Below are 22,800 nucleotides of genomic sequence, written 5' to 3' on the forward strand. Positions count from 1 at the left end.
TGATATGGCTTGACTTTTAAGAGTTAAGACTTGAACTTTCACTACTCATCTCGATATCTTTTACAAAAAATTAAAAATTAGCCGATTGAATGACTACTCTTCTAGTCTTATTTTTTATATCCCTCGAGGCTCGAGGTGATTAATTAATCAAAAAATCCAGTCAAGGATAGTCTGAGACATCCTCAAATTGAGTTAAATTTTTTGAAGTGAAAATTTTCAAATATTTCTCTAAAATATCGAAGATATATCGGATATATCGTAAATATCGGAGATATTTTATGTTATCAGAGAAATATCGCATATACGGGAAAAAATAAGATATTTACCCCTAAGATATATCGTTTTTTTAAGAGAGATATCAGAGGATATATCGGAAATATCGGGGAGATTTTGTTCCTTGACCGCGAACCAACTCAACATTCCGCACATTAATATTAAAAAAAGGACTGGGCAAGCCAATCTGGTCTGACTTTACTTTTTGTTTTCCGGTCTTGGTTTCACCTACGTGAGGCCTAGGGGTCATCATTGGTCCGGGTCGGGCTTGACTTTGGTCAACATATTTTAGGGCCGGTAGGGTAGTGCCGAGACTTCAATATGCAAACCCTAGCCCGCCCTAAAAGCCCATTCCGTTAGGGCTAAAAAGGTGGGTCGGGCTGGCTCTCTAAATAGGGCTAAATAGGGTCGAGAATGGCCAAACATGGTCTTTTTTATTTAACAAAAATAATATATTTATTGAATTTATTTCATCAAAATTGTGTTAGTTCGTACGTGTTACACAAGAATCTTTTTTAATCATACAAATATATGTTACATATACATGTAGATTAATTTCAATTTTGTACATTTATAAATATAAGTTTAAGTAGTTTGTTCCGGGACAATTACTATTCTACCATTGTGTGTGTCTTAGCCTAATAGGTTTCATGTTAAGAGATAGATTAGCATCTCCATAATAGATTATGACTCCGAATCCTACGGGATTGTGGTTTTGTAATGCCTATATATAGACCCTCATATCATTCAATAATACACAATTTTTTCATCCTCAAACACGTTATCACGCACTTTTCCCTAAAACCCTGAATTTTTAGAGCCCTAGATTTTTTTTCTTTTCCACTGCTATGCGGTCTTCGTCTCCGGCCTCCGGCATCTTCCCGTCGGCCGCCGCTCATGCTCGCCGCCGCTTTAGACCCCCTGCACTGCAACCTCCTGCCCTACTGCCCCTGCGACCCCCCATGCTGCCCCTGCACGCATCCCAGCAAGGACTTTTCTGAAAAAAAAACATCTTTTTTCCCCGCAAGACCCCGCATCAAAGGATTCAAAATTGCTCCTCCTGTATATCTACGCAAGAAACGCAAACTTCACAAGCAAACTCTTCGCTCAAGATAAGCTACTCCCGTCTTCTCTACCTTTTTGGGCCTATGACCTGTCGAGCACAATAGCCCTTTGGGCTTCATACTATATTTTCTTTTCCTTTTTCTTTTTCCTATTTAATTATTTAAATGTTCATTGGCATGTTTTTATTTCTAACGATATTTCACGTGCTCGTATAGGTAAAATCATTGCTCGTCGTACTATGGTGATGACATTCATGTCGAGATGGACGATACTTTTGTCATCTACATACGATTTCGATCGTATCCTCCCAAGATTTTTATGTCATCGGACGAAGATCGAAAATGAATTCATCAAGTAACTTCATGCATGACGATCGATTTGCAGAGCAATTTAATTATATGCGGTCTATTTGGTATACCAATAAGTATGTTTTTCTTAAAATTGCTGCTTTTAAACATATATATATATATATATATATAAATTCTCGGGTGCTATTAGCCTTTTTCATGTCTTATTTCTGACATTTCTTATAACGCCGATGAGACCAAAGAGGGATATGATTCCCCTCTTGGTCAACGTTTTTCGTGTGACGGTCCTGGGGGAGTCACGTTATTATTTAAAGGGAAGAAATCGATTTCGTGTGGTTGTCTGAGTACACCGCTGTTTTGGGTGCGATCATGAGAATCGCCGATATGCATCGATTATTTCCGGTTACATACTTGAATAGTTTTGATTATTCGAAACCTATACAACCCTCGTTTCTTATGGATGCGTCGTCATCGCGACTGTTATTTGAATGTTTGAGTTTTCTTAAACTCTTGTCTATAAACGATAATCCCGAGGTCTACGTACTCATTTATTTGAGTTGATTAATTATTCTGATGCAGCACTATTTGCTAACAAAAGATCCCAAAAATAACACATTCTATGGGACACACTTAAAGTGATTCAATAAACGTCTATGGCGTTGTATTACCATAGTTGACATTGAACCATGCTCCACATCCACGAAACGCATGCCATTTTTGGCACCTGTATCTATGTCTTAAGGGAATTTTGGAGATGGAAACGTAACATTCTTCCATTCTCAAGTAAGCAAACATTTTTTAGCCTCAGGTTAAGGCTCCGCCCGATCCGATATGCAAGATTTTGTTGCTACAGACTTTTGATTAGTCAATCTATTTTGACTATGTTTTCTGCTTACTATTTTTCAAGTATGACGTTGGCATTGCCATGATTCTTGCTCGACTTTATCTTAAGTCGTCTATTGGAATTAGAAGCTTGTTTGTGTCGTATTAAATATTGGCATATTCAATAAAATTTCTCGTATTTCTTAGATGAACTCGTGAGAATTTTATTTGTCTTAAACCTAGCATGAATGGTCAACGTTTGCAACTCACGTGGTTTTTAAATTGGCCGCTTTTGAGTTACATGGGACCCCAATAGTACTACATTGTGAATTTGGACATTAAAATTTTGGAAAATGGACCTCGAAACGTCAAAATTGACGTCGTTTTCCCCGGTTACTGTTCCGGCATTTCCGGCGCCACCATCCGGTTGTTGCCGGCATCCCTTGTCGGACAGCAGCCCCGGCCAGCTCTGACTACCGTCGGCCGGTTTTCTGGAAATCGGCGCCGCCGGTTCCAGCGAGTTTTCGACTATTTTTTCATCGTTTCTCGTCATTTTCCGGTATATTTCCCGCAGTTTTTACTGCCACGTTTTCCCAGTCCAAATTTCATCAGGTTTTGAGTTCTTTTGACATGGTTTTCCGGTTAATTTTCCGGTTTTCTCCATGTCATTTCATAGCTCAAATGATTTTACCAATTGGATGGTTTTTACCACCTAAATTGTTTGGTATTCAGCTGCTCCAATACCATATTTTTCCAACTCTTAAGTTGAAGAATGTAGTTATATTGCCATGTGATACATTCGATGAGATTGCCATTTGTTTCAATCCCCCCTCTTACAATATCCTACGGCGTATTGTCTAGAGGAGTTCACCGCGTTGCTGACTCTCTTAATTTTATTTTGAGCATGTCCCACCATGAAATAGAGTGTCTTGCTAATTGCGTAACCACCCACACTGTCCTACGGCGCATGTAGTTGTTTTACGGATCTCATGCGGAGATTGTGTTCTATATCTTCGTGCCTTACTAAGTTTTAAAGGCCATACATGCCAATGATGGATTTTCATCTTGATATTTGTGTTAAGAATGGAGAGGAATAAATATGTCAGATTTGATTGACAGTAGCTTTTTCAAGCTTAGATAGTACCTTTGTTAGCCTGTAGACATAGCTTTGCTTCCCTGCAGCAGTAGCTTTATATAACTCAAGATTCTTTGAATCATGGGTTCGGTTTTGCTGTCTCCTCGGTTTTGACATGATCATTTTTTGGTCATTTTGAATGAAATATGATGATTCGAGTTCTTTGAAATTCACATGATCATCTATTTTTCATGTTCATGAAGCGATTGGAGGGCCACCTCACCCGTGCTCCACATGGTGAGGCCGTGCCTATCCGTGCCATGCACGGTGAGGCCGAGCCAGCCCCTCCCGGCGGCTCCATGGCATTAAGGTCGTCGGTGGCGGCATCCCCTCTTTCACAGGAGCTTGTGATGCCTCCCGCGTTTTCTAATGCTTGCATAAGAATCTCTGATGCCCATCGCTCATTTTGCAAAAGTTGTTAGCTTGCTAGATTTCAAGGAAATCCTTATTTGCTAAGGCTCTAACCGAGAACATTCTATTCTTACAAAGTATTTAAGGTGACATTAGTGGACCATATCCAACCGAATGCAGACGTTTTTTTTGGTATTTTTATGGTATAGGTCAAGAGCATTGACGCGTTGGTCACACGTCGCTTTGCTTTCCACAAGGAACGCTGCATTTGCTAAAGTTTTTAGCCATGATCATCATCCTAAGGGCTCACCACTCTTCATATCCTCTCAAATCTATTCGATTGGATACCGTTGGAGAGTTCACCTCCACGACTTTGATGATTTCATTTTGCATGTTCATTCACTGCACGATCTAGCAGAGCTCGGACTTGGTTATGGGTACTAACCTACCGATTTTTGCATGGAGATATGTAATGATGTTGCATGCAGCGACACTTATTCGTTTTAGACCCACAACTTGCCAAGTGTTTAGTGCGTATCAGATGGTTACTGGATACGATCCCAATGTTCTTTTCACTGAACGCATATTTGGTTAAACTTGTTTATGTGCCTCTAATGTAGTTATCTCAATGGGTCTACAACTATGAATCACCAACACTTGTCCGCTATTTCCAATCTACAACTATGAATCTTATCTTGCGATATTAGCAAACGGTCACTTTGATGATACATACTTCCCGTCGTTAGGGGGAGATATGAAATGCTCCCATTCTGGTTTTAACACAATAATTGACGTGGTGTGACACTATGTCTCATTAAGATCCCGCACTATTCAAAGTAAGCAAATGTGCAATGCATTATCTACCTCCAGAAAGTCAAAGATTCGATGCTCAATGACTTTACCGATATTGCGAAAGTGACGAGATCGCACATATATTCTGTGATGTGCCGGTAAGGTTGGAACTCTCAGAATATGAGAGAAATTCGTATGACCTGATCCTAGCACCGTTGGCACCATCCCTGACAGTGGGAAGGAAGCCGGCGATGGCACCATCGTATGCTGTGGTGTTGTCGGCGCCCGTGGTATTGCACCACAAAACAAGGGCGGCAAACGCAAAGATGGACTAGTAAGGGTCATAGCTTTGGTGTTGGCTTCTACCTAGATGAGGGGGAGACCATTATTCTCTGGAATCAAAACCAGAAAGAAGCGAAGTGCGTAGGCACAAGTATTTCGCCCATCATTAAGAGATATTCTCTAAACATGTGTATCAACTAAATTTCTGTGGGACGCTACAGACTCCTTTTGTTGATGTTAGAGAAGAATAGAAATCTCACGAATTGATCATATACAACGCGCGCGTGTGTTTAATGGATTGATCTCCCATGATTGATGATGTATTCGCTTATGCTCTTATTCCGTTGTAAAACATCAATGATGAGCAACTTGACCGAAGTGGAAAGAATCAATACAGGCTGAACTAGACTTGTTATGTTGGTCGTTGTTCGTAAGTGTAATGAGAAAGATGAAGTCATGCGATATATGCAGGACTTATGGCGCAAAGATTGTCCCATTATCCTAGAATTGGTTACGATGAGTTATATTATCTCGTTATGGACATAATTGCTTTCCGCTACTTGATCAGTAGTAGTGTCCATGAAAACTGATTTGCAGCATATGATAGTGGTTCTAGAATATCTGTAAAGGGATCTTGACGCAGATATGAGAGTGCCCGAGGGACTTTAAATGCCTCCAGACCACGGAGAGCTTATGTAATTAGATTGCGACGTTCGAGAGAACGTAGTACAATCGGTTGCAAGAACTCATACCCATATGTGTTCATATGAAAGCTAATTCTTGATTTTCTATTCCGTCTAAGTATAGATGATGAAGAGATTTAATGAGCTATACATTCATATATGTAAGTGTTGTTGGGAAACTATTACTTTTATTATGATGTGATTAAATATGCGCCTATGCATCGTCATTGGACTTGCATTGCTCCTTTGACATGGGTTTAGTTCTACACTTAGTGAACCAACACAAATCATATTCACACCAATGCCGCCAGCAGCTCTAGCAACATCAACATACGCCTTAGTGTAGCAGTCGACACTGGTAGCGTAAAGGATACCTACGGTTCTGCTTCGGACCAAAATCAATCTTTCATTGGTTCATTCCCCCATTTATTTGTGAAAGACACATTGAATGTGACAAATCAGAATTTGTCCAGTTTCGTAGGTCAACTTCAACGAGACCTACAAGACAGCTTGCTCGATGAAATATGGTAAAATTAGTACCGTTGGAAAGACCTATGTGTCTACTTTCCAGGGACACCAACCATTTGTTCATAGCTATCATATTGAGTGAGTTATGACCGTTTTAGCAAAATAGGACAGTCATGTCCGGAAATTTGCAAGTCAGTCAACTTCGACAGAGCACTGTGAACTTTATGTCATTGGAAAGCCACGGGTGTCTACTTTCCAGAACATTTTAAGGTTCGCTAATACCTATTTTGACGAAGAAGTTATGGCCGTTAAGTGAGTGAATGTCATTCTACCCGAAAATTTGATTTTCATTGCAAATTCTTGTTTTGAGTTGTTATGCAATCTTGTTTCCTAAGATCTAAGTTTGGCTAAGTATAACATGTATGATCTAAGGATGTGTGGCTAGATTAATGATTAATCATTAGCCCTAGACTACGTTTGAGAAGCATGTAATGAACGTTGTATACGTTGTTCTTTGTACTCCATGATTATGGCACTAATCAGGGGGTTGTTTCGTAGACTTCAGGGGGAGTCTACCTCATATGATGCTATCAAATGTAAACGGTGCGTTGTGCTCTTTTTCCCTTCGATCAAGCTTTTATTTTTACCCAAGAGGTTTTTATTTTGCTTGACAAGGTTTTTACCGAGGCAACGATGTGTGCACAATGCAATCTAGGCATGCGACACAAGGGAGAGTGTTCCGGGAGAATTACTATTCTACCCTTGTGTGTGTCTTAGCCTAATAGGTTTCCTGTTGGGAAATAGATTAACATCTCCGTAATAGATTATGACTTCGAGTCCTACGAGATTGTGGTTTTGTAATGCCTATATATAGGCCCCCATATCATTCAATAATACACAATTTTTTCATCCTCAAACATAGTTATATTTATATGTCATCTATCTAAATCACTCAAAATTAATTATTATTACTCACAACAAAGAGAAATTATAGAAATAAACCTTATATAATCTATTACAAAATATGGTAAGTTATATTATATATAAGATATGAAAAAGTATTTTAAAAATTCAATTATTAAAAAAGACCTAAACGGGCCGCATATGACGGGTTTTTAAGGCTGAGCCGGGTCAGAGAGTAAGACCGGGTTTCATTTTCTAAACCCTAACCCTACTCTATTTGAGAAAAAGAACCGGGGCGGGCTTTGGCTCAATTGGGTAGGAAGGGCTTTAGGGCGGGCTCGGTCCGAAGGGCCCAATGATGACCCCATTATGTGTGAAAATGGGAGCACTCTCCAAATGGCAATTGGTCTCTGAACACTGTTTTTCGACTAGTCTATGAAAAAGGTTAAAATTGCAAACAGCACCCCAATTTTTATATTGCATAAATAATCCGGAACCTATCAAAATCTCCTTTTAGTTTCGGGTTTTTATTCTTCTCACTTGGCCCTCGTCGCCTTTACTTCACCCAGATTCTCAATATCATCACTTTCAGACGGTTTCACCTGCCCTAGAATTCCTTCCCCCCACTTCTATTAGATCTCGCCGGAGAATCAATCCTCCCCAACTACTCAACCCATGACGCTAGGCTCAGGTGGATCCAGTGTTGTGGGTGAGTCGGTCCATTCTTGATCAAAGTTCGAGACTTTGGGTTTGATCTTGTTCGCTTTGTCCGTTCTGTATTTGGGTTTTGATTAGTTTTTATTTTACATGCGGTTTTGATCAAATTGAGTTTTGTTTTTGTTTTTTATGGCATGAGTGAGTTTGTTGTTGGTGTTTAGGGTATGGTTAAAATTCTCGGTGTGATAAATTATAGCTTTATTTGATGAGGGTTTTCTTTTGCAACTTTGATTGTTTATCTCTGTGGAAATTTGTGTACTGATTTTCAATTTGTTGACATGAAGCAATGGAGAGACTAGTTTTAGGCTGCCTATCAATGGTTCTTAAGGCAAAGGCATGCACTGTTTTGTACTGCTACATGCAAGTCTGGTTCTTGCTTGTGGGCGTTGCTCAGGGATTGTGAATGCAAGGGTTTTATATGTTGGAAATATTGGGGTTGAGCGGCTTAACTTAATGACAGTGTGAATAGATTTTTTATATGAATGGTTTATCTGAAAACTTAATGTTTTTCGTGGCAACTTTGTCAAGTACTTAATTTTAGTGTCTATGCAGTCCTCATGTCCGGGCTTTACGTGTGTGTCAACTTTTTATTTGTGAATATCCGGTGACATCTGTCTTTGTTACAGAAGTTTAAAGAGAAGATTGATAATTCAATTTACTGTAGTGATTATCTCTTATTTTGTTTTTTGTATGAAAAAACTGATGTTTATTGGACAGTAGAGTAGGGCGATCATGGTTGGACCTTGTTAGGGGGTGATTTGCTTAGTATATTGGTAAAAACTAATGAAAGAATAATTTTTATTGATTTTCTGGCTGATTTTGTGAGACAGTTATTAAGCAGAGTAATTGAATCTTAGTTTTTTGCTTATGAGTCAAATGTGGCTTAAGTTGGTCGAGTCTTCATGCAGTCCCAAGAAACTTCAGATTGCTGGAGGAACTTGAACGCGGAGAGAAAGGTATTGGAGATGGCACTGTGAGCTATGGGATGGATGACGGCGATGATATCTATATGCGTTCTTGGACTGGTACCATCATTGGTCCCCATAACGTAAATCTTCTTTTATATATCTTGTTCTTGTTCAAAATTGTTTTTTTTTTCTCAGACTATGTGTTGCATATGGGATTATCGGAGTTGCCGAAACTCATCAAATTATTACGTTTTCAATATTTATTAGAATGCCTAATGTTTCATATATATATATATATATTTATGTGATGAACCCTTTTCTGTAGACCGTACATGAAGGTCGGATCTATCAGTTGAAGCTGTTCTGTGATAAAGATTACCCTGAGAAGCCACCAACTGTTCGATTTCATTCACGGGTTAACATGACTTGTGTCAACCATGAAACTGGAGTGGTAAGATTCCAACTTACGTTCTTCATTTTGTGGTTCAGTTGCTGTGGTTTGCAGTGTTCTTCTCTCGCTGCAGCTTGTGATTTGCTTTTGAAATTCTTTATTCCCATCTCTTTTGTTACCTTTTCATATGAGTAGAGAAGAGAGTTAAGTCCATACTGTGTAAATTCTATTTGTCTTCTTTCTGTGGTAAAGAAATGAAAGTGCCGTTTATTCGCTTCTTAATGCTTTCATGAAGAATTGAAGAAATTGTGTGAAAGTTCAAAGATTAAACATGAAAAAAGCCAAGGTGTATGACTATATTGGTTCTGTTTAAAGATTTTCACTTTGAAATTATCTGAGGACCGTTCAATTTAATAGGTGGATCCAAAGAAATTTGGGCTTCTTGCAAACTGGCAGAGGGAGTACACTATGGAGGATATCCTTACGCAGCTGAAAAAGGAGATGTCAGCTGCACATAACCGGAAGTTGGTCCAGCCTCCAGAAGGTACCTACTTCTAGCTTTCAGGACCAATTAGAAATCATGGATCCAATTGCATAGGCAATATGCAATATATAGTTTGTAATGCCCTTGTTTATCCCAAGCCAAGAACACCTTGGAGAGTGCCTTCAACAGCTTCTCCTATTAGCTCTCCATGGCTTCATCTTTGTTTCTGAATTTTTATTATGTTGAAGGGATGCTGTTTGATTGATGGAATTTTTATGTGTGAAATATTAAAGACCCCCTAGATATCTATGTGGCATGTGTCTCTCCTCTCTTTTCTTGTTTGCAATTTGGAAAGTCGGCTGAATTTCTCATTATATGATTGAAAGTGCACTCATGTTTTACCTCTAAGGTCATCTTCTGTGTGAATTATGAAGAATGATCAATGGGGAACGTACAAACCGAAGAACTTATGTTTGTTTTAGTTTAGTGAAATAATGGTGAAAATGTGTCTTGTGATGGAACCTACTCCGATACTGGTGCATTCTTCTTGCATATCTAACACCAAATGAAAGTTACTCCCGACTCCAGAGTCAGTGTAACACTCCATTCTTTCTGTGTTTTTTTTTAATAAGAAAACTGTTTATTCATTTTGCGAAGATGTATGAGATGAACAGGGATACACAACCAATAGATGTGTAATCTGATTGTTTCATGGACTTTAAATGTTTGATATTTTTTCCTTTTTATCATGCAAATTATTTCACGTTGCCTTAAAGTCCATTGGAGTCGAGACTGTTATGGACAATGTTGGTATTACTTTGAACCGACTGCTACTTCTTGTAAACCTAACAAGTCCAGTAGGTTTGCCTTTGGTAATTTAAACTCAAAACTGGATGGTGAAGTAACACAGCTTTAAACCCCTGGCATTGATCCTTTTACCAAGTCAAGTTGGAACCTTTACAAATAGCAACTTATTGTGGAACGTGAAGTCCTATATATCAAATATAGATTGGACAATATTTTCTTGAAACGTTATGATAGATCACCGACGAGACGATGTATTGGATTCAGAATTTCAGATACAGGTTTGCACTTTGGATACAGATACGTCATCGTTGTTAAAACTTGTGGTTGGGTTCATATAAGAAAAAGGGGTATGAATGCAAGGGTAGGTACCCAACTCGCCAACTTGGGTTCCTTGATTCTTCCCGTTGTATTTTTATATTTTAGTTGTTGCTTGGACCTATTCTCTCCCTCTGTTTCGTGCTCATGATCTAGACTAGTCTCATTCATACTCTCATTATTTAGACTAGTATAGAAGGGTGACTGGGTCACAGCTCGGAAGCCTAAACAAGAAGCAAACTACAACTAGTCTACTAGTAGTAATCACCAAATGAGATAAACATGTCAATGTCCCTTTACCAATTTGGTCAATTACGCCACGCCTTTCACGCTCTTTGCTCTCTCCTGCCGGCTTCCCATTCTTCTTTGGCTTCATTTGCTGACGTCGTTATCTTCCGAGTTGGCAAAGTCTTCGTAGCAATGTCATATTCATGAAAGTTTCAAATTCATCTTATTGTTAAAGTAACTAATCATAGTGATGAGTGGTGACGGCATAAATGAGATCAGGTGGTGCACTACTAAAATGTGGTTCGTGTGTCATTATTTTTGAAACTAATATTTGGTTTTTGAACTCAAGCAGTTGATGATTTCTTTTCAATGGAAAATATTGTAGTTCATTAGATTTGTTTTTATGGATCCTGATTTTTTATGTACTTTATAATGTTTGTAATCTGAATTTTTTAATTTCACTCAATAATTTTTTATCGGTTTAAGTTGTAATCCTCATCAAAATGCATAAATAATTTTAAAATCTGCCATTTCATTCGGATCCTGGCCTCAATTTCGCTCAGCTAAAATTTAGATCAAAGAACAAAACATTTGAAAGTCCTATAAATACTCACACATATCATTTTCCTCTTCTTTTCAGACAAGAAAAGGAATATCATCCTAAATATTCCACGTCAATCCATCTCCAGGTGATCCGCATCGAGACGACCCACGTCACGAGTCACGACAAACCCAAAACCATTCCGGCCCACAGAACCCTCTCTTTTCACGGGTCCCACCACTCCCCCATTTTCCGCCTTTAAAATTTAAAACAAATCTTCCCCCACAACAACCGTTTTTCCTCTCCTTATTTAATCCCTCACACAATCATCTCCGCCCTCCAAAATGATTCCACCCCCTCATCCAACGGCCCACTCGCCTCCGTTTTCAATTAGTACTCCGCTAACAAAAAAAAGAACCGAGGGCCCCACGTCTTCTCCCACCGTCACATTCTCTCTCCTCTTTCTTCTATCTCGAGCTTGTATAAAGCCGTCTTCTATTTTCTTCAGTCTTCTTCCAGAAACCGAAAATCAAACCCTAAAGAACAAAAACAAAAGAGAAACCAGAAAATCCTCCTTTTATTTATTTTAAATTTCCGATCGGAAACCTTGATCCAGATCCCGGTCCAGACCTGGAAGACCTCAAGCCATGTCATCGTTGTCAGACCCGCCGCCGAAGATCCGAATCCGATCGGTATGGGCCGATAACCTCGAGGACGAATTCCATAAGATCCGATCCGTCATCGACGATTTCCCGATGATCTCCATGGACACGGAGTTTCCCGGCGTCGTCGACCTCCCCGACGCCGTGTTCCGTGACCGGGAGGTGCCGAAAGACCACGCCGACGCGAACTATCTCGTTCTCAAGGCCAACGTCGACCAGCTCAACCTGATCCAGGTCGGCCTGACTCTCTCAGACCGCGCCGGCAACTTGCCGGATTTAGGATCGGAGGTGAAGTATATTTGGGAGTTCAATTTCAAAGACTTCGACGTGGCGCGTGATAAGTACGCGAACGACTCCATCGAGTTGCTGCAGCGCCAGGGCATCGATTTCGAGCGCAACAGGGACCAGGGGATCGACTCGTACAAATTCGCCGAGCTGATGATGTCATCCGGCCTCGTCTGCAACGAGGACGTGACGTGGATCACGTTCCATAGCGCCTACGATTTCGGATACCTGGTCAAGCTACTGACGTGGCTGCCGTTGCCGGAGGACCGGGCCGGGTTCTTGGACCGGGTGAAGGTGTTCTTCGGCTCCGGAGGCTACGACGTGAAGCATCTGGCGAGGTGTTCGTCGCATCTATGGGGTGGATTGGACCGGGTTTGCCAGGCCTTGAATGTGGGCCGGGTCGTTGGAAAGAAGCACTTGGCCGGGTCGGATAGCCTCCTCACATTGCACGCCTACCAGAGGATCAAAGAGCTGTACTTTAGCAAAGGTGGATTAGAGAACTACGCCGGCGTTTTGTATGGTCTAGATTCTCGAAACCATCGCTGAAATCTACTCCCTTATGGATTTCTTTCGCTGTTTAGTAAATTTTGTATACAGTTTGCTTGCTCAATATTATTAGGCCTTATTAATCCTTTCTAATTCTCGCCCCGTGCATTTCGCTTTCTTGTTGCTTAGTTTTGATTCCTTATGATGCATACTTGCTGGTTTGGAAGCATGTAGAGTTAAGATAGCGGAGATGTTTGGATTGGCGGTGGGGAGAGATTGTGGAAAGGGAATTTCGTTGGGTGAGGGGGTTGTTCAGGTGTTATTATTATGCAAATGGATGATTTGAAGGGATATATTGGTGGGTTGGAACCGGTTGGATTCTCTTGGTATATTAGAACGAAGGACTAAGTTGTTCTGTTTGGTGAGGTTCTTCAGGTTTGCACTTTACGTTGTTCTACAGGTTATGGTCATGGGAACTAGTGTAGATTCTTTGTCACAAATAGTGGATGATTAGAGGAATATATCGAGGATTGAGGGGTTGTTCAAGTTGGATTCTCTCGTTATCTGAAAACATAAATACCCGGTACTTGTTAGAATTCTTCTCGAGGTCATTATCATAGGACTGAGTCTAGACACCAGTTGCTTTCGATCTGTGAGACAATTGAACTATTGATGAAGGTTGGAGTGTTGGACTAGTGCCAAGTATGTTGAGTTGAATGTGGTGATGGTGGACAAATTCATATGATGTGACTGACAGTCGTAGGCTTTATAAGGGTTTCTGAATTGTATGAAGATTAAACCAAGAAACCACCAAACATCGTGTCCTCTATCCTTTTTTTTTTGACAATTTATGATTGTCAATTGTCATAAAATGCTTGTTTGCTTTTCATCGACCACAGTCGCACACTGTTGATTCATTATTGATGTCGTTATCATGACCTGTTCTTTCCTTCTGGTTGCATATTGACTTCCAGACCTTCTGGAAGTTGACTAGAGCATTAGACTACATTAGTGCATACCTTACCTGCTGAGGTATCTTGATGGCTGTTCATCTTATCAGCAGGGATGCAGTGTTTATTCAACGCTACTCGCTAGCTGTTTTCCTGGTACTTATCTAGACTATAATCTGAGATGCTGTTTTCCTAGTACCTACTCTATACTATAATCTGAGAATTATTACATTGTTTTTTATGTCGAATACCTTTTAAATTTGGCCATCACATTATTTGATAATGAGAAAATAGTAGTGCAAACCAGTTTATATTGGAAGTGTTTCATCAGCTGATCATCTTACCAGAATGGAGGCAGTTGTCATACACCGATAAATTCTGGAATACTAACAGTCACGGCCATCTCACTAGGAGATTTCTTTCACAACACCAACACTAGTCAAATTCACTGTAGTTAAAATCAACATCGTTCTGCTGTTTGCTCTATTTTTTTCAACCAATTGTTCATCATTATCTGCTGTGCTTTTCCTTTTTCTTTATGAAAGGTTATATGCTGTTATCCATCTACTAAACTTGGTGCTTAGTTTATGATAGACTGTTATATAGGTTGCGGTACTCTTCTTCATTGCGTCTTTTCTTTTTTCTTGACAATAACAATGGATATGCCTTTGACTGTCCTTGAATGGCATATGTAATTGTACATTATGAATTCATTATATTATCTAGTATTTGTTGGTTCATGCTTCTAAAAAAATTTCAGAGAATTATTTTAGCACGATTCTTGTGCAACTATTTTTATAACTTGTTCCTGATTTTTTTTTTGAAGTTTTATTTGGTTTATAAGCTTAAAACTATCATCCATCTGTAGTCTGCATGCTTTCTAGTCTTTGCAGAATTTTGGATCCCAGGGCTACTTGACTGTCTTTTATGGATGTCTTGAAGTCTGATGGCCATTACCAATGCTGAACAGCCAGGTTCAATCTGTGACTTGCTATTTTTTGTAAATCTGCATTACTCAATCAAACTTTGATGCTATGGTTTACACTTTTGGCCCCTCTAGCAACTGAATTATATAAACAACTGAAAGGTTTGTGCTAGGAAAAAAAATTAGCATGATTATTTCCCTTTCATATTTGTTAGTCCTATACAAAGCACGTGACTGGACAGGAAAAAAGTAAAAATAGAATAAGAATCAATTTAATCACAATTGTGGTGATTTAGACGTAGTTGGGTTCTCCATTTGATTTTAAATGTTTTTCTTCAAATTGTAGTGGTTCAAATTATTCATAAATAATTTCAATTCCTAGACCAGATAAGCAATGTATTTCTTGTGGAAGTGTACATGAGGTAAGGATAAAATGTGAATTATGACATGGTAGTCATAGCATGTAACATGACTGTAGTTGTGCTGTTGAGAGTTGAGACCAGGAACAGGAAAGATATACAGCATCAATTTTATTTTCTCAGAAGCAGAAACATTCTGCTTAGATAATTAAGATATACTTCCCTGCCAAGATATATTTCTCTAACATTATTTAGGATTTAGGCATGTTGGTATAATAAGCCATATGGTGATGGAGCCTGATTATAGCATGGTTATTGGCCATATAAAGTATCTTGCTTCTACACTGATTATAAGGTAAGGTCCATTTTTTTGTTCGGGCCTTTTTTAGACGAGAAGGGAAAGCACACTGCACACGTGGTCCGGTTTCATATTGCCTTTTCATAGGGATTTTTACTTGTCTTATGAATAAGATTGAGGGCAATTTCACTGCCTAGAGGGTTCAAAAGAAGTGAGTGGGTGTTGGTCTCTTTCATTGTGGGACAGTGTCGAATGCCAATGGCAATATCATTTTGACTAGCTTGAGTTCGGGTAGGGGTGTATTTTTTGAAAAGTTTTGGCCCATTGGGCATCCTATGTGACACGAGTGCAATGGACGTAATTTGTTGCGGAGAAGTATAGATATGGCACCCATACAGAATTTTCTAATAACAATGTATGAACATGACCAAATAGGGAGTATCAATCTTCATGACTAATAAAATAGAATGATCAGATTATTCCATAAGCAGGCTGCATTGAAAAGGTAAGAAATGACTGGTTTCTAAGCAGTGTGGCAATCAAAAGCATGCAACAGTGACACTTTTTTACCAAGTTTGAGAATGATATCTGAAGAGTATTGTTCCTTTTCCAAATAAGTGTGATTCAGCATTTTGAAAAAAAAAAACAGAGTGTATATTTTGATCCCGATCAAGTCCTCAAGAAATCGTGTCAAGCTTACCTTAGGAAGTAAAGTTAAGTAGTCTCTATGGATCAGTCCCTATCCAGAGTGGAATTTCAGAGTGAAGTTCAAATTTTAACACACTTTTCGGTCAAATTTTTTCACCATAAGCGATTCAATATTTAGGTATGTTATTCAAGATCATCTCTATAAAATTTCATCTAATTCGGACATCGTTAAGTTATTGAAATTAGATTAAATCAATGAATGAATTAAAACTGTTCAACATGAACCGTTCGTGTAAATATCAATTTTAAAAGCTCAAACCATTGTCAAATTGGATGAAACTTTGTAGAGATGATCTTGAATAGCATACCTAAATATTAAATCGCTTATGGTGAAAAAAATTTGACCGAAAAGTGTCAAAATTGGAACTTCACTCTGAAATTTCAGAGTGAAGCTTCACTCTGGATAGAGACTGCTCTATGGATTAGGGAATCAGATGTAGTGTTTTATATCAAGAGCTAATATTTGTATTTTATATGAAAAGTAGAATGTTATGACTTATTATTGATGCCCTGTTAGTAATGTTATAACTTTCTATAAAGGGTCCATTTTCTTTGATAATGTTATGTCTCCACCATTACTTAGAGTGTGCATTCTGTAGTATTTTTTATACCAGGCGAACTTATTGTAATCCTCCTATTTTACCGAAGCAAGAATATATTGTTGTTCAAGACAAACAAGTTGTGGCATGATGCCTCATGAATTGATCTTAAACTTTCTAGTTATATAGAAAAATACTCTGTTCACAATTTAGTAGTCTAATAAATACACTATAGGCCTGAGAATAAAAGAGTATGGCCAGTGAGGCAGTGACAGATTATTTGTACATTGCCAAATATCTCAGCTTTATTCCCATTCGTCAATGGTCATGAGTGTGAATCATGTTTTTCTTTGTTGGATAATTGCTCTTATTTAAATACAGTAATGTAATTTATATTCTATTAATAAATTACATCGTATTGTAGTACCCAACTTTTGCTCTTAAAGCTTCTGGGAATGTTAGTTTTTGATCCTGTCAACACTCTTTGAATACCTGGTGGCTGTTGATATTGATTTAAGAATATAATTTATTCTTCAGTTCTAATATTTCCTCCCATCTCTCCAGTCCTCTTTAAATAGCTATATGTATGACACCAATTATTTATAACACAGTCCTGAACTGTTGTGAATGTATTAGTTGAATTCGGAGTCGATAACTATGTATGGTTTATACAGACTAAATTCACCGTAATAGTATTTCGCATTGCATCATGGCTCTAGTTGTTGGACGAACAGGATCACTGTTCTTTGTCAGTGTGATATCGGCTTGGTAGTGAATTCAATTTAGTTAGATTACTGTCCATCTTGATTGTCGTGTACTTTTTCTTCTAGTTCTTGCACTCTTTGATCAGGTCCTGTAATACTGTAAATTTTGCTGTGAACATGTTATAAGTTTAATGGAAATTTGAGAAACTCTGGAAGGACTTTCAACAGCATTGTGAAGTCTGTCTCCCAGCTCCAATTTTTGCCCATCACTTCTCATCATATTTAGATTCATAGTCAAGGTTTAATTTGGAGCAATTGTAAATGCACTGTTTAATGCATCCTTGATTATTTTTGTAATATGTAAGATTGAGGTTGTGAAACATGAAACTGAATCTACATTTTGTTGTTGTCTCACTTACAGATTGAGGCAGCCTTGTGTGGATTATCTTGAAATTTGGTGGCCGGGGTGACATTGTTGCACAGCAGGTTCATGGCTCTGACCTGTAACTATTATTATTATCATATTTTTTGGGTTGATACTTGGTTTGCAACCTGTGTTGAATCTGGGTACCGCTGTGAAATCCTATGTCCTTGGGATGCAGAAAAACACTGGTACCTTGAGGATTTTAAACAGCAGAAAATCTTATGCCTGAACTGCTAGCCAGTGGCACACTAGTTCTTCTTGTGCCCTTTAAGACATTATCCGACTTATCAACTACTAACCGACACCATCTATCAGTAAGTTTTGAGTTGTTCAAAACGTATAAACAGCTGAAGGCTATAGAACCCCAGCCACATTTTAACATAATTGTGCTTGTCACAAATTTGGTTTGAGTACGAGTCCAAATTAAAATCAGACTCCATTGTGTAGAAGTATTCACTTTCAGTATCCACTTAGTTTTATCAGTTTATACTATTTGGCAGAGGGAATAAAGATGGAATGAGAATCATCTCCACCTCTGCAGAAAATAGAGAGAGAGAGTCAAATTCCCTATCCGGATGATCACATGTTGCAGGCCCCAATATATTTAGCAGCATGTCATTATCACCAGCAGGATTCTCTATTAAATTATAACCTGCTTTGTCCATTTATGTAGGAAATGGAAAGGAGTCGTTCTCCACCAATAATAGTTCACAAATCACAATTTAACACATGGAGGGGGCCATTTTCCAATTTGGATTGTTAAGGTGCTGACTCAGAGTCAATTCAGGTTGCGTCTCATACATTTAACATTTTACGATGCACTTCCATTACCATTTTGTGTGTATCTTCTTCTAACTGTTTTTTAAGTACATTTTGCAGGTGTACAGTGTCTCTGTGCTGCCTGCTAGCAGTTGCTGATGGCTGGTAATCCACTCTTGTTGCCAACTAATCTGACCTGAACACTGCATTTTATGTGCATTGTGTATAATATCTGTGCCTTGTTTAATAGGTGAAGAGGCTCGTGGCTGTTGTTCATTGAAGACAACACTTGCCATCTCATGTTGAAGTGCAATTGAGCAAACAGTGAACAAACATTATGACACGGTAGTTACTCAGTGCTCCAAAATCCAAATCAGTTGCTGCCTAAATTGTCGACTTCTTGCTGACTATTTTTTTTGGGGGTTAAAAATTGGAACAAAAGGGTTTACTACTTGATTCTTTTTAATCCTATGAATAAGTTGGAGCCATAAGTGACTGGCTAGGTGGGGATAATATAATTAGTGGGGGTTAGTCTCTTTCAATGTGGGACAACTATTTGGCAATCTAGTAGAGGATTTTGGGACAGTCCCCATTGTTGATGTGAATGTTGTCTCAACTAAATTGAAGGTGGGGTTGTAATTGATATTATTGAACTACGTTTGGGCTACTTATGAGGGATGATGTGGTATCTGTTGTTTGTCTTTGATCTTTGATTACTGATCTTTTTTTCTCCACTTGCCAGATTAGACAAGAGTTGGAATGGAGTGGATATGATTTCTTGTGAAGCAAGATGTTCCATTGCGGCATATGGATCCTACTTTTACCAGAGATTCATGAGCAAGCAAGGTGCTGGGGTAACAATATAACCGGAACCAGGTTTGACCCCAAGAATGAAATATGTATAGTTCTCTGTTTAGAAAAGTCAATCTTACGGTGGTCTCTCTCTCTCCTCTTTTCTTTTGATAAGAGTCTCCTAATCAAATGGAAAACATTGACTTGATATAAATCTCTTGTCATGGGTCAAGCACAGCTGGTTGAGTTGAAATTTTGTGGGGCACTGAAGCGCTGCCCCTGTAACCAACAATCTCCACCTTCCAAGTGAATTATGCAGCAGACGAAAGACAACAACTGCTAGAAAAAAGTTACCTCCAACAGCTTTCATATAATTTGCTCTATTTATTTGTGTTGAATAACATAATGATATTGATGTAGTTCATCCTGTTGTCAACCTAATGATTGATGCCTCCTTAATCTTCAGAATTAGGGTTAAAGCTAGCATGGACAATGTGTATTCTTGTTTTATGTACAGTAATACATTCAACAAGGCAACTCCATGTTAGCAATTGGCAAAACTAAGAGATTAGTAGAAGACATGTAAATTTTTGGTCCCCATCAGATAAGGAATGAGAGATAAGGTGGTCCACCTTTCAACCCTACCTTCACATAAAATTTCTGAAGCTAACCCTACCTTCGCATAAAACTTTCTAAAGCAATAATCCTAAAACACCCCACAACTGAAATTTATGCAAAACTTTTTGTTCTTATGTTAGGGGAAATTTGTAGAGGAATGGTCCTTTTTTGTGTCTGTTAAGGACATTAAGGCTAATGTTTAGTGCATCGAACAGTTTTGAGTCTCTTTAGTCCTTTTAGCAGTTTGAGTATGTCAATGGCACTCCTCGACTCGATGGGAATCAAATAGAAAGGCATGACCCATGAAGGTGAGTGATGGGATAGTGCAGAATGAAGATGTGAGTGAATGCGCTGGAGATTATTGTTTGTTGCTCTGGTTTTGGTAGATGATACTAAATCTTATTCCTAATATTCAAGAGCTGAGCAGATTGTGAGGTTAACTTTTTTTTGTGGTAGATGCAGTTAAAGGACCACCTGGCAACCACAGGCGATGCAATGGTCATTATGTGGTCTGATAATGGAAGTGGCTTCAGCAAGTATGTTTATAAGTCATCCAAAGTTAATCGGTCAGTTTCAAACTCTCTTTCTTACCCCGGAACTAGTCATTTTTGGAGTATTTACCACACAATGTAGTGTTATTTTTGAATTGTTTCAAAATGTTTAGTCTTATGGGTGCTCTTCATAGATAGTTCATGATAACAAACATGATTCCAGTTGAATCTTTGAGTTTTTATATTACTGTCATTACAGCGGTAACGTGTGATTGGATTATTTGGATAGCTATGTAAACTACATAGATTTTATTTTTATCCAATGAATTCCATTAAAGATCTATATTTCATAAATTCATGTTTTGTTGATATAGGTAAAGGACCACCCTATACAACCAAGATCAATGCCATGGACTATAAACAGCTATCTTTCTTGTTGTGATGCTGGAAATTGAATTTCTTCTATTTATTTTGAAGTATCTTGATTTATCCTTCTGTACATGATAATAAAATACCAGAGAATCTCTGGAATTTTGTGTTGGGGCCCTATTATGTAGTTAGATAATCAACCAAAATCAGGATTCACGATTTACTTATTTCTTTTTTACTCTAGGATCTTTTGACGACCATTTTGCGTGCGATCCACTCTGAAGTTGAACAATCTGAAATCAGTGAAATGTGAATAAGATGAATTCCTGAACTGAACAATATATTGATATGAATTCCTGGCAATTTTCACCAAGTCCAGTTCATAATAAGAACTTGGCCTCTCGAAGGAAGAGATCGGTTGAGCGAGTCAACAAGATTAATGACTAATATATATTTTTTCTAGGCAGTACTAACATAAATCTAGATGGAGATGATCATAATTTAGTCAACAAATTTTAGAGTAGAGACACCAATCCTAGAGCTACTTTAATTTGGTTTAATTACTTCTTTCTGAAACGTTCTTCTATTTTTGAGTAGCCTAGTAGTTTCTTGTTCGTTGTTGCATGTTCTTTTTGAGTTTGTACTCTCTGTTTATGTACTTTAATTTTCAGTAACGAGTTTTGCAATGTTCTGCCAAATTCGATTTGTCAATTCAACATCTCTTAAATAAATCCGGTACTTGCTCTTATTGTATACTGATATTGAGTATTTAATGAAAATGCTGATAAGTATGATCACTATGATGGGTCTAGTGAGTGAACAAGATCTAGAGGGTGTTAACCGTAGGAGTCACTAATAGTTAAATTTGTGATATATAAACAGCTACTATGGAAAGAACCGTTTGAAACTGATGGATGTGACCTACTTTCGGAGGCTCAGACACTGGATTCAATACTTGGTTCTGGTTTTACAGAAACTCTTGTTATGGCAAATGGCGAATCTTCCTCTCCCCCAAGATTGATCTCAGTTTTCGATCATTTACCCTCATAACCTCAGAGAAGATCAGAAACCAAACCAATGCACCAAACAGAGAGGAAGTAATAAATGAGTCTCTCTCAGGGGTCTCAATCTTGCTCTTCTGTAATGTTATATAGCTGAGGGGGGAAATGCACGTGATTTAGAGTTTACTACATGAGTGCTTCCACATGACATTCATCCCCACAGGTCCCCCATCGATCACCACCTCCAAAATTTCCCACCATTTTTGAAATCTCATGTCTTTCCCTCCAGCTAGCTCTTTAATCAGTTAAGCCTCTAAGCAATTATTGGCATCATCGAGCTTTGGGTGAAGTACTGCATTGTGTCTCGAAGATTATGAGGGTTTTTATGGTGGACTGAAACATGTTAAGAGTATTTCAGCGGGCATGAGTAGCTCCAGGGCCACGCTAATGTGACCAGTAAGTCGGGGCAATAAATATGATTGCAATCACTTACGCAAAGAAGTATGTATATCCGTATTTGATTTATAGATTGATAGAAAAAGTGTATAGAATTTGTAGGACTCGGGATCTGAATTATAATGGGATATAGACCAAATCTTTGACCTATCTCTACGTTACAATGTTTTCTTACGAGTGTAATTGCCTTCAATGGTTCTTTTAATCGGGTTTGACCCCAAGATCGAAGTAATACCTAAATGCATAATTTGTGTGCGTCTGTAACTTTTCTCATTTCTATATTTTTGGCAATATAAATATAAAATTTTAACCGTTCAAAAGTTTAATAGATTAATAAAGATTAAATCAAACAGATGAATATTTATAGTAAAAGTTAGTAGTCTCATGATCAACTGTTCTCTTTGTTTGATTATCTATTAAATAATTTTTGTTTCAATTCATATTTTACAGAAATAATATATATTGATTAACAAAACTTTTGAACGGTCTACTAAAAGTATG

The 22,800-nt window shown here is 38.3% G+C and overlaps 2 protein-coding genes and 1 long non-coding RNA gene across 3 annotated transcripts; all 3 read left to right on the top strand.

Annotated features, from left to right (window-relative positions):
* Positions 1-7,604: 7,604 nt before the first annotated feature.
* On the top strand, positions 7,605-9,914 carry LOC126801162 (ubiquitin-conjugating enzyme E2 variant 1D). The gene is made up of 4 exons (XM_050528629.1): positions 7,605-7,791; positions 8,708-8,847; positions 9,033-9,158; positions 9,516-9,914. The coding sequence occupies exons 1-4, from the start codon at positions 7,758-7,760 to the stop codon at positions 9,654-9,656; spliced, it is 441 nt and encodes a 146-aa protein (XP_050384586.1). The 5' UTR covers positions 7,605-7,757; the 3' UTR covers positions 9,657-9,914.
* Positions 9,915-11,973: 2,059 nt separating this feature from the next.
* LOC126801161 (probable CCR4-associated factor 1 homolog 11) lies at positions 11,974-13,054 on the top strand. The gene has a single exon (XM_050528628.1). It carries the CDS (start codon positions 12,121-12,123, stop codon positions 12,964-12,966), a length of 846 nt encoding a protein of 281 aa, XP_050384585.1. The 5' UTR covers positions 11,974-12,120; the 3' UTR covers positions 12,967-13,054.
* Positions 13,055-16,513: 3,459 nt separating this feature from the next.
* On the top strand, positions 16,514-21,244 carry LOC126801163 (uncharacterized). The gene is made up of 6 exons (XR_007672751.1): positions 16,514-17,875; positions 18,487-18,600; positions 18,693-18,737; positions 18,823-18,917; positions 19,315-20,548; positions 20,848-21,244. It is a non-coding gene; the product is annotated as an uncharacterized LOC126801163 (long non-coding RNA).
* The last annotated feature ends 1,556 nt before the right edge of the window (positions 21,245-22,800 follow it).

Source organism: Argentina anserina, chromosome 6, assembly GCF_933775445.1.
Source record: "Argentina anserina chromosome 6, drPotAnse1.1, whole genome shotgun sequence".
In the NCBI taxonomy this organism is placed as follows: Eukaryota; Viridiplantae; Streptophyta; class Magnoliopsida; order Rosales; family Rosaceae; genus Argentina; species Argentina anserina.

What these genes read in the sequence shown, in the direction of transcription:
- LOC126801162 (XM_050528629.1), top strand. Translation starts at nt 7,758, where the DNA reads ATGACGCTAGGCTCAGGTGGATCCAGTGTTGTGG. An exon ending in AGGTGGATCCAGTGTTGTGG is followed by an intron (nt 7,792 to 8,707) that starts GTGAGTCGGTCC and finishes GTCTTCATGCAG; the next exon opens with TCCCAAGAAACTTCAGATTG. An exon ending in TCAACCATGAAACTGGAGTG is followed by an intron (nt 9,159 to 9,515) that starts GTAAGATTCCAA and finishes TCAATTTAATAG; the next exon opens with GTGGATCCAAAGAAATTTGG.
- LOC126801161 (XM_050528628.1), top strand. Translation starts at nt 12,121, where the DNA reads ATGTCATCGTTGTCAGACCCGCCGCCGAAGATCCGAATCCGATCGGTA.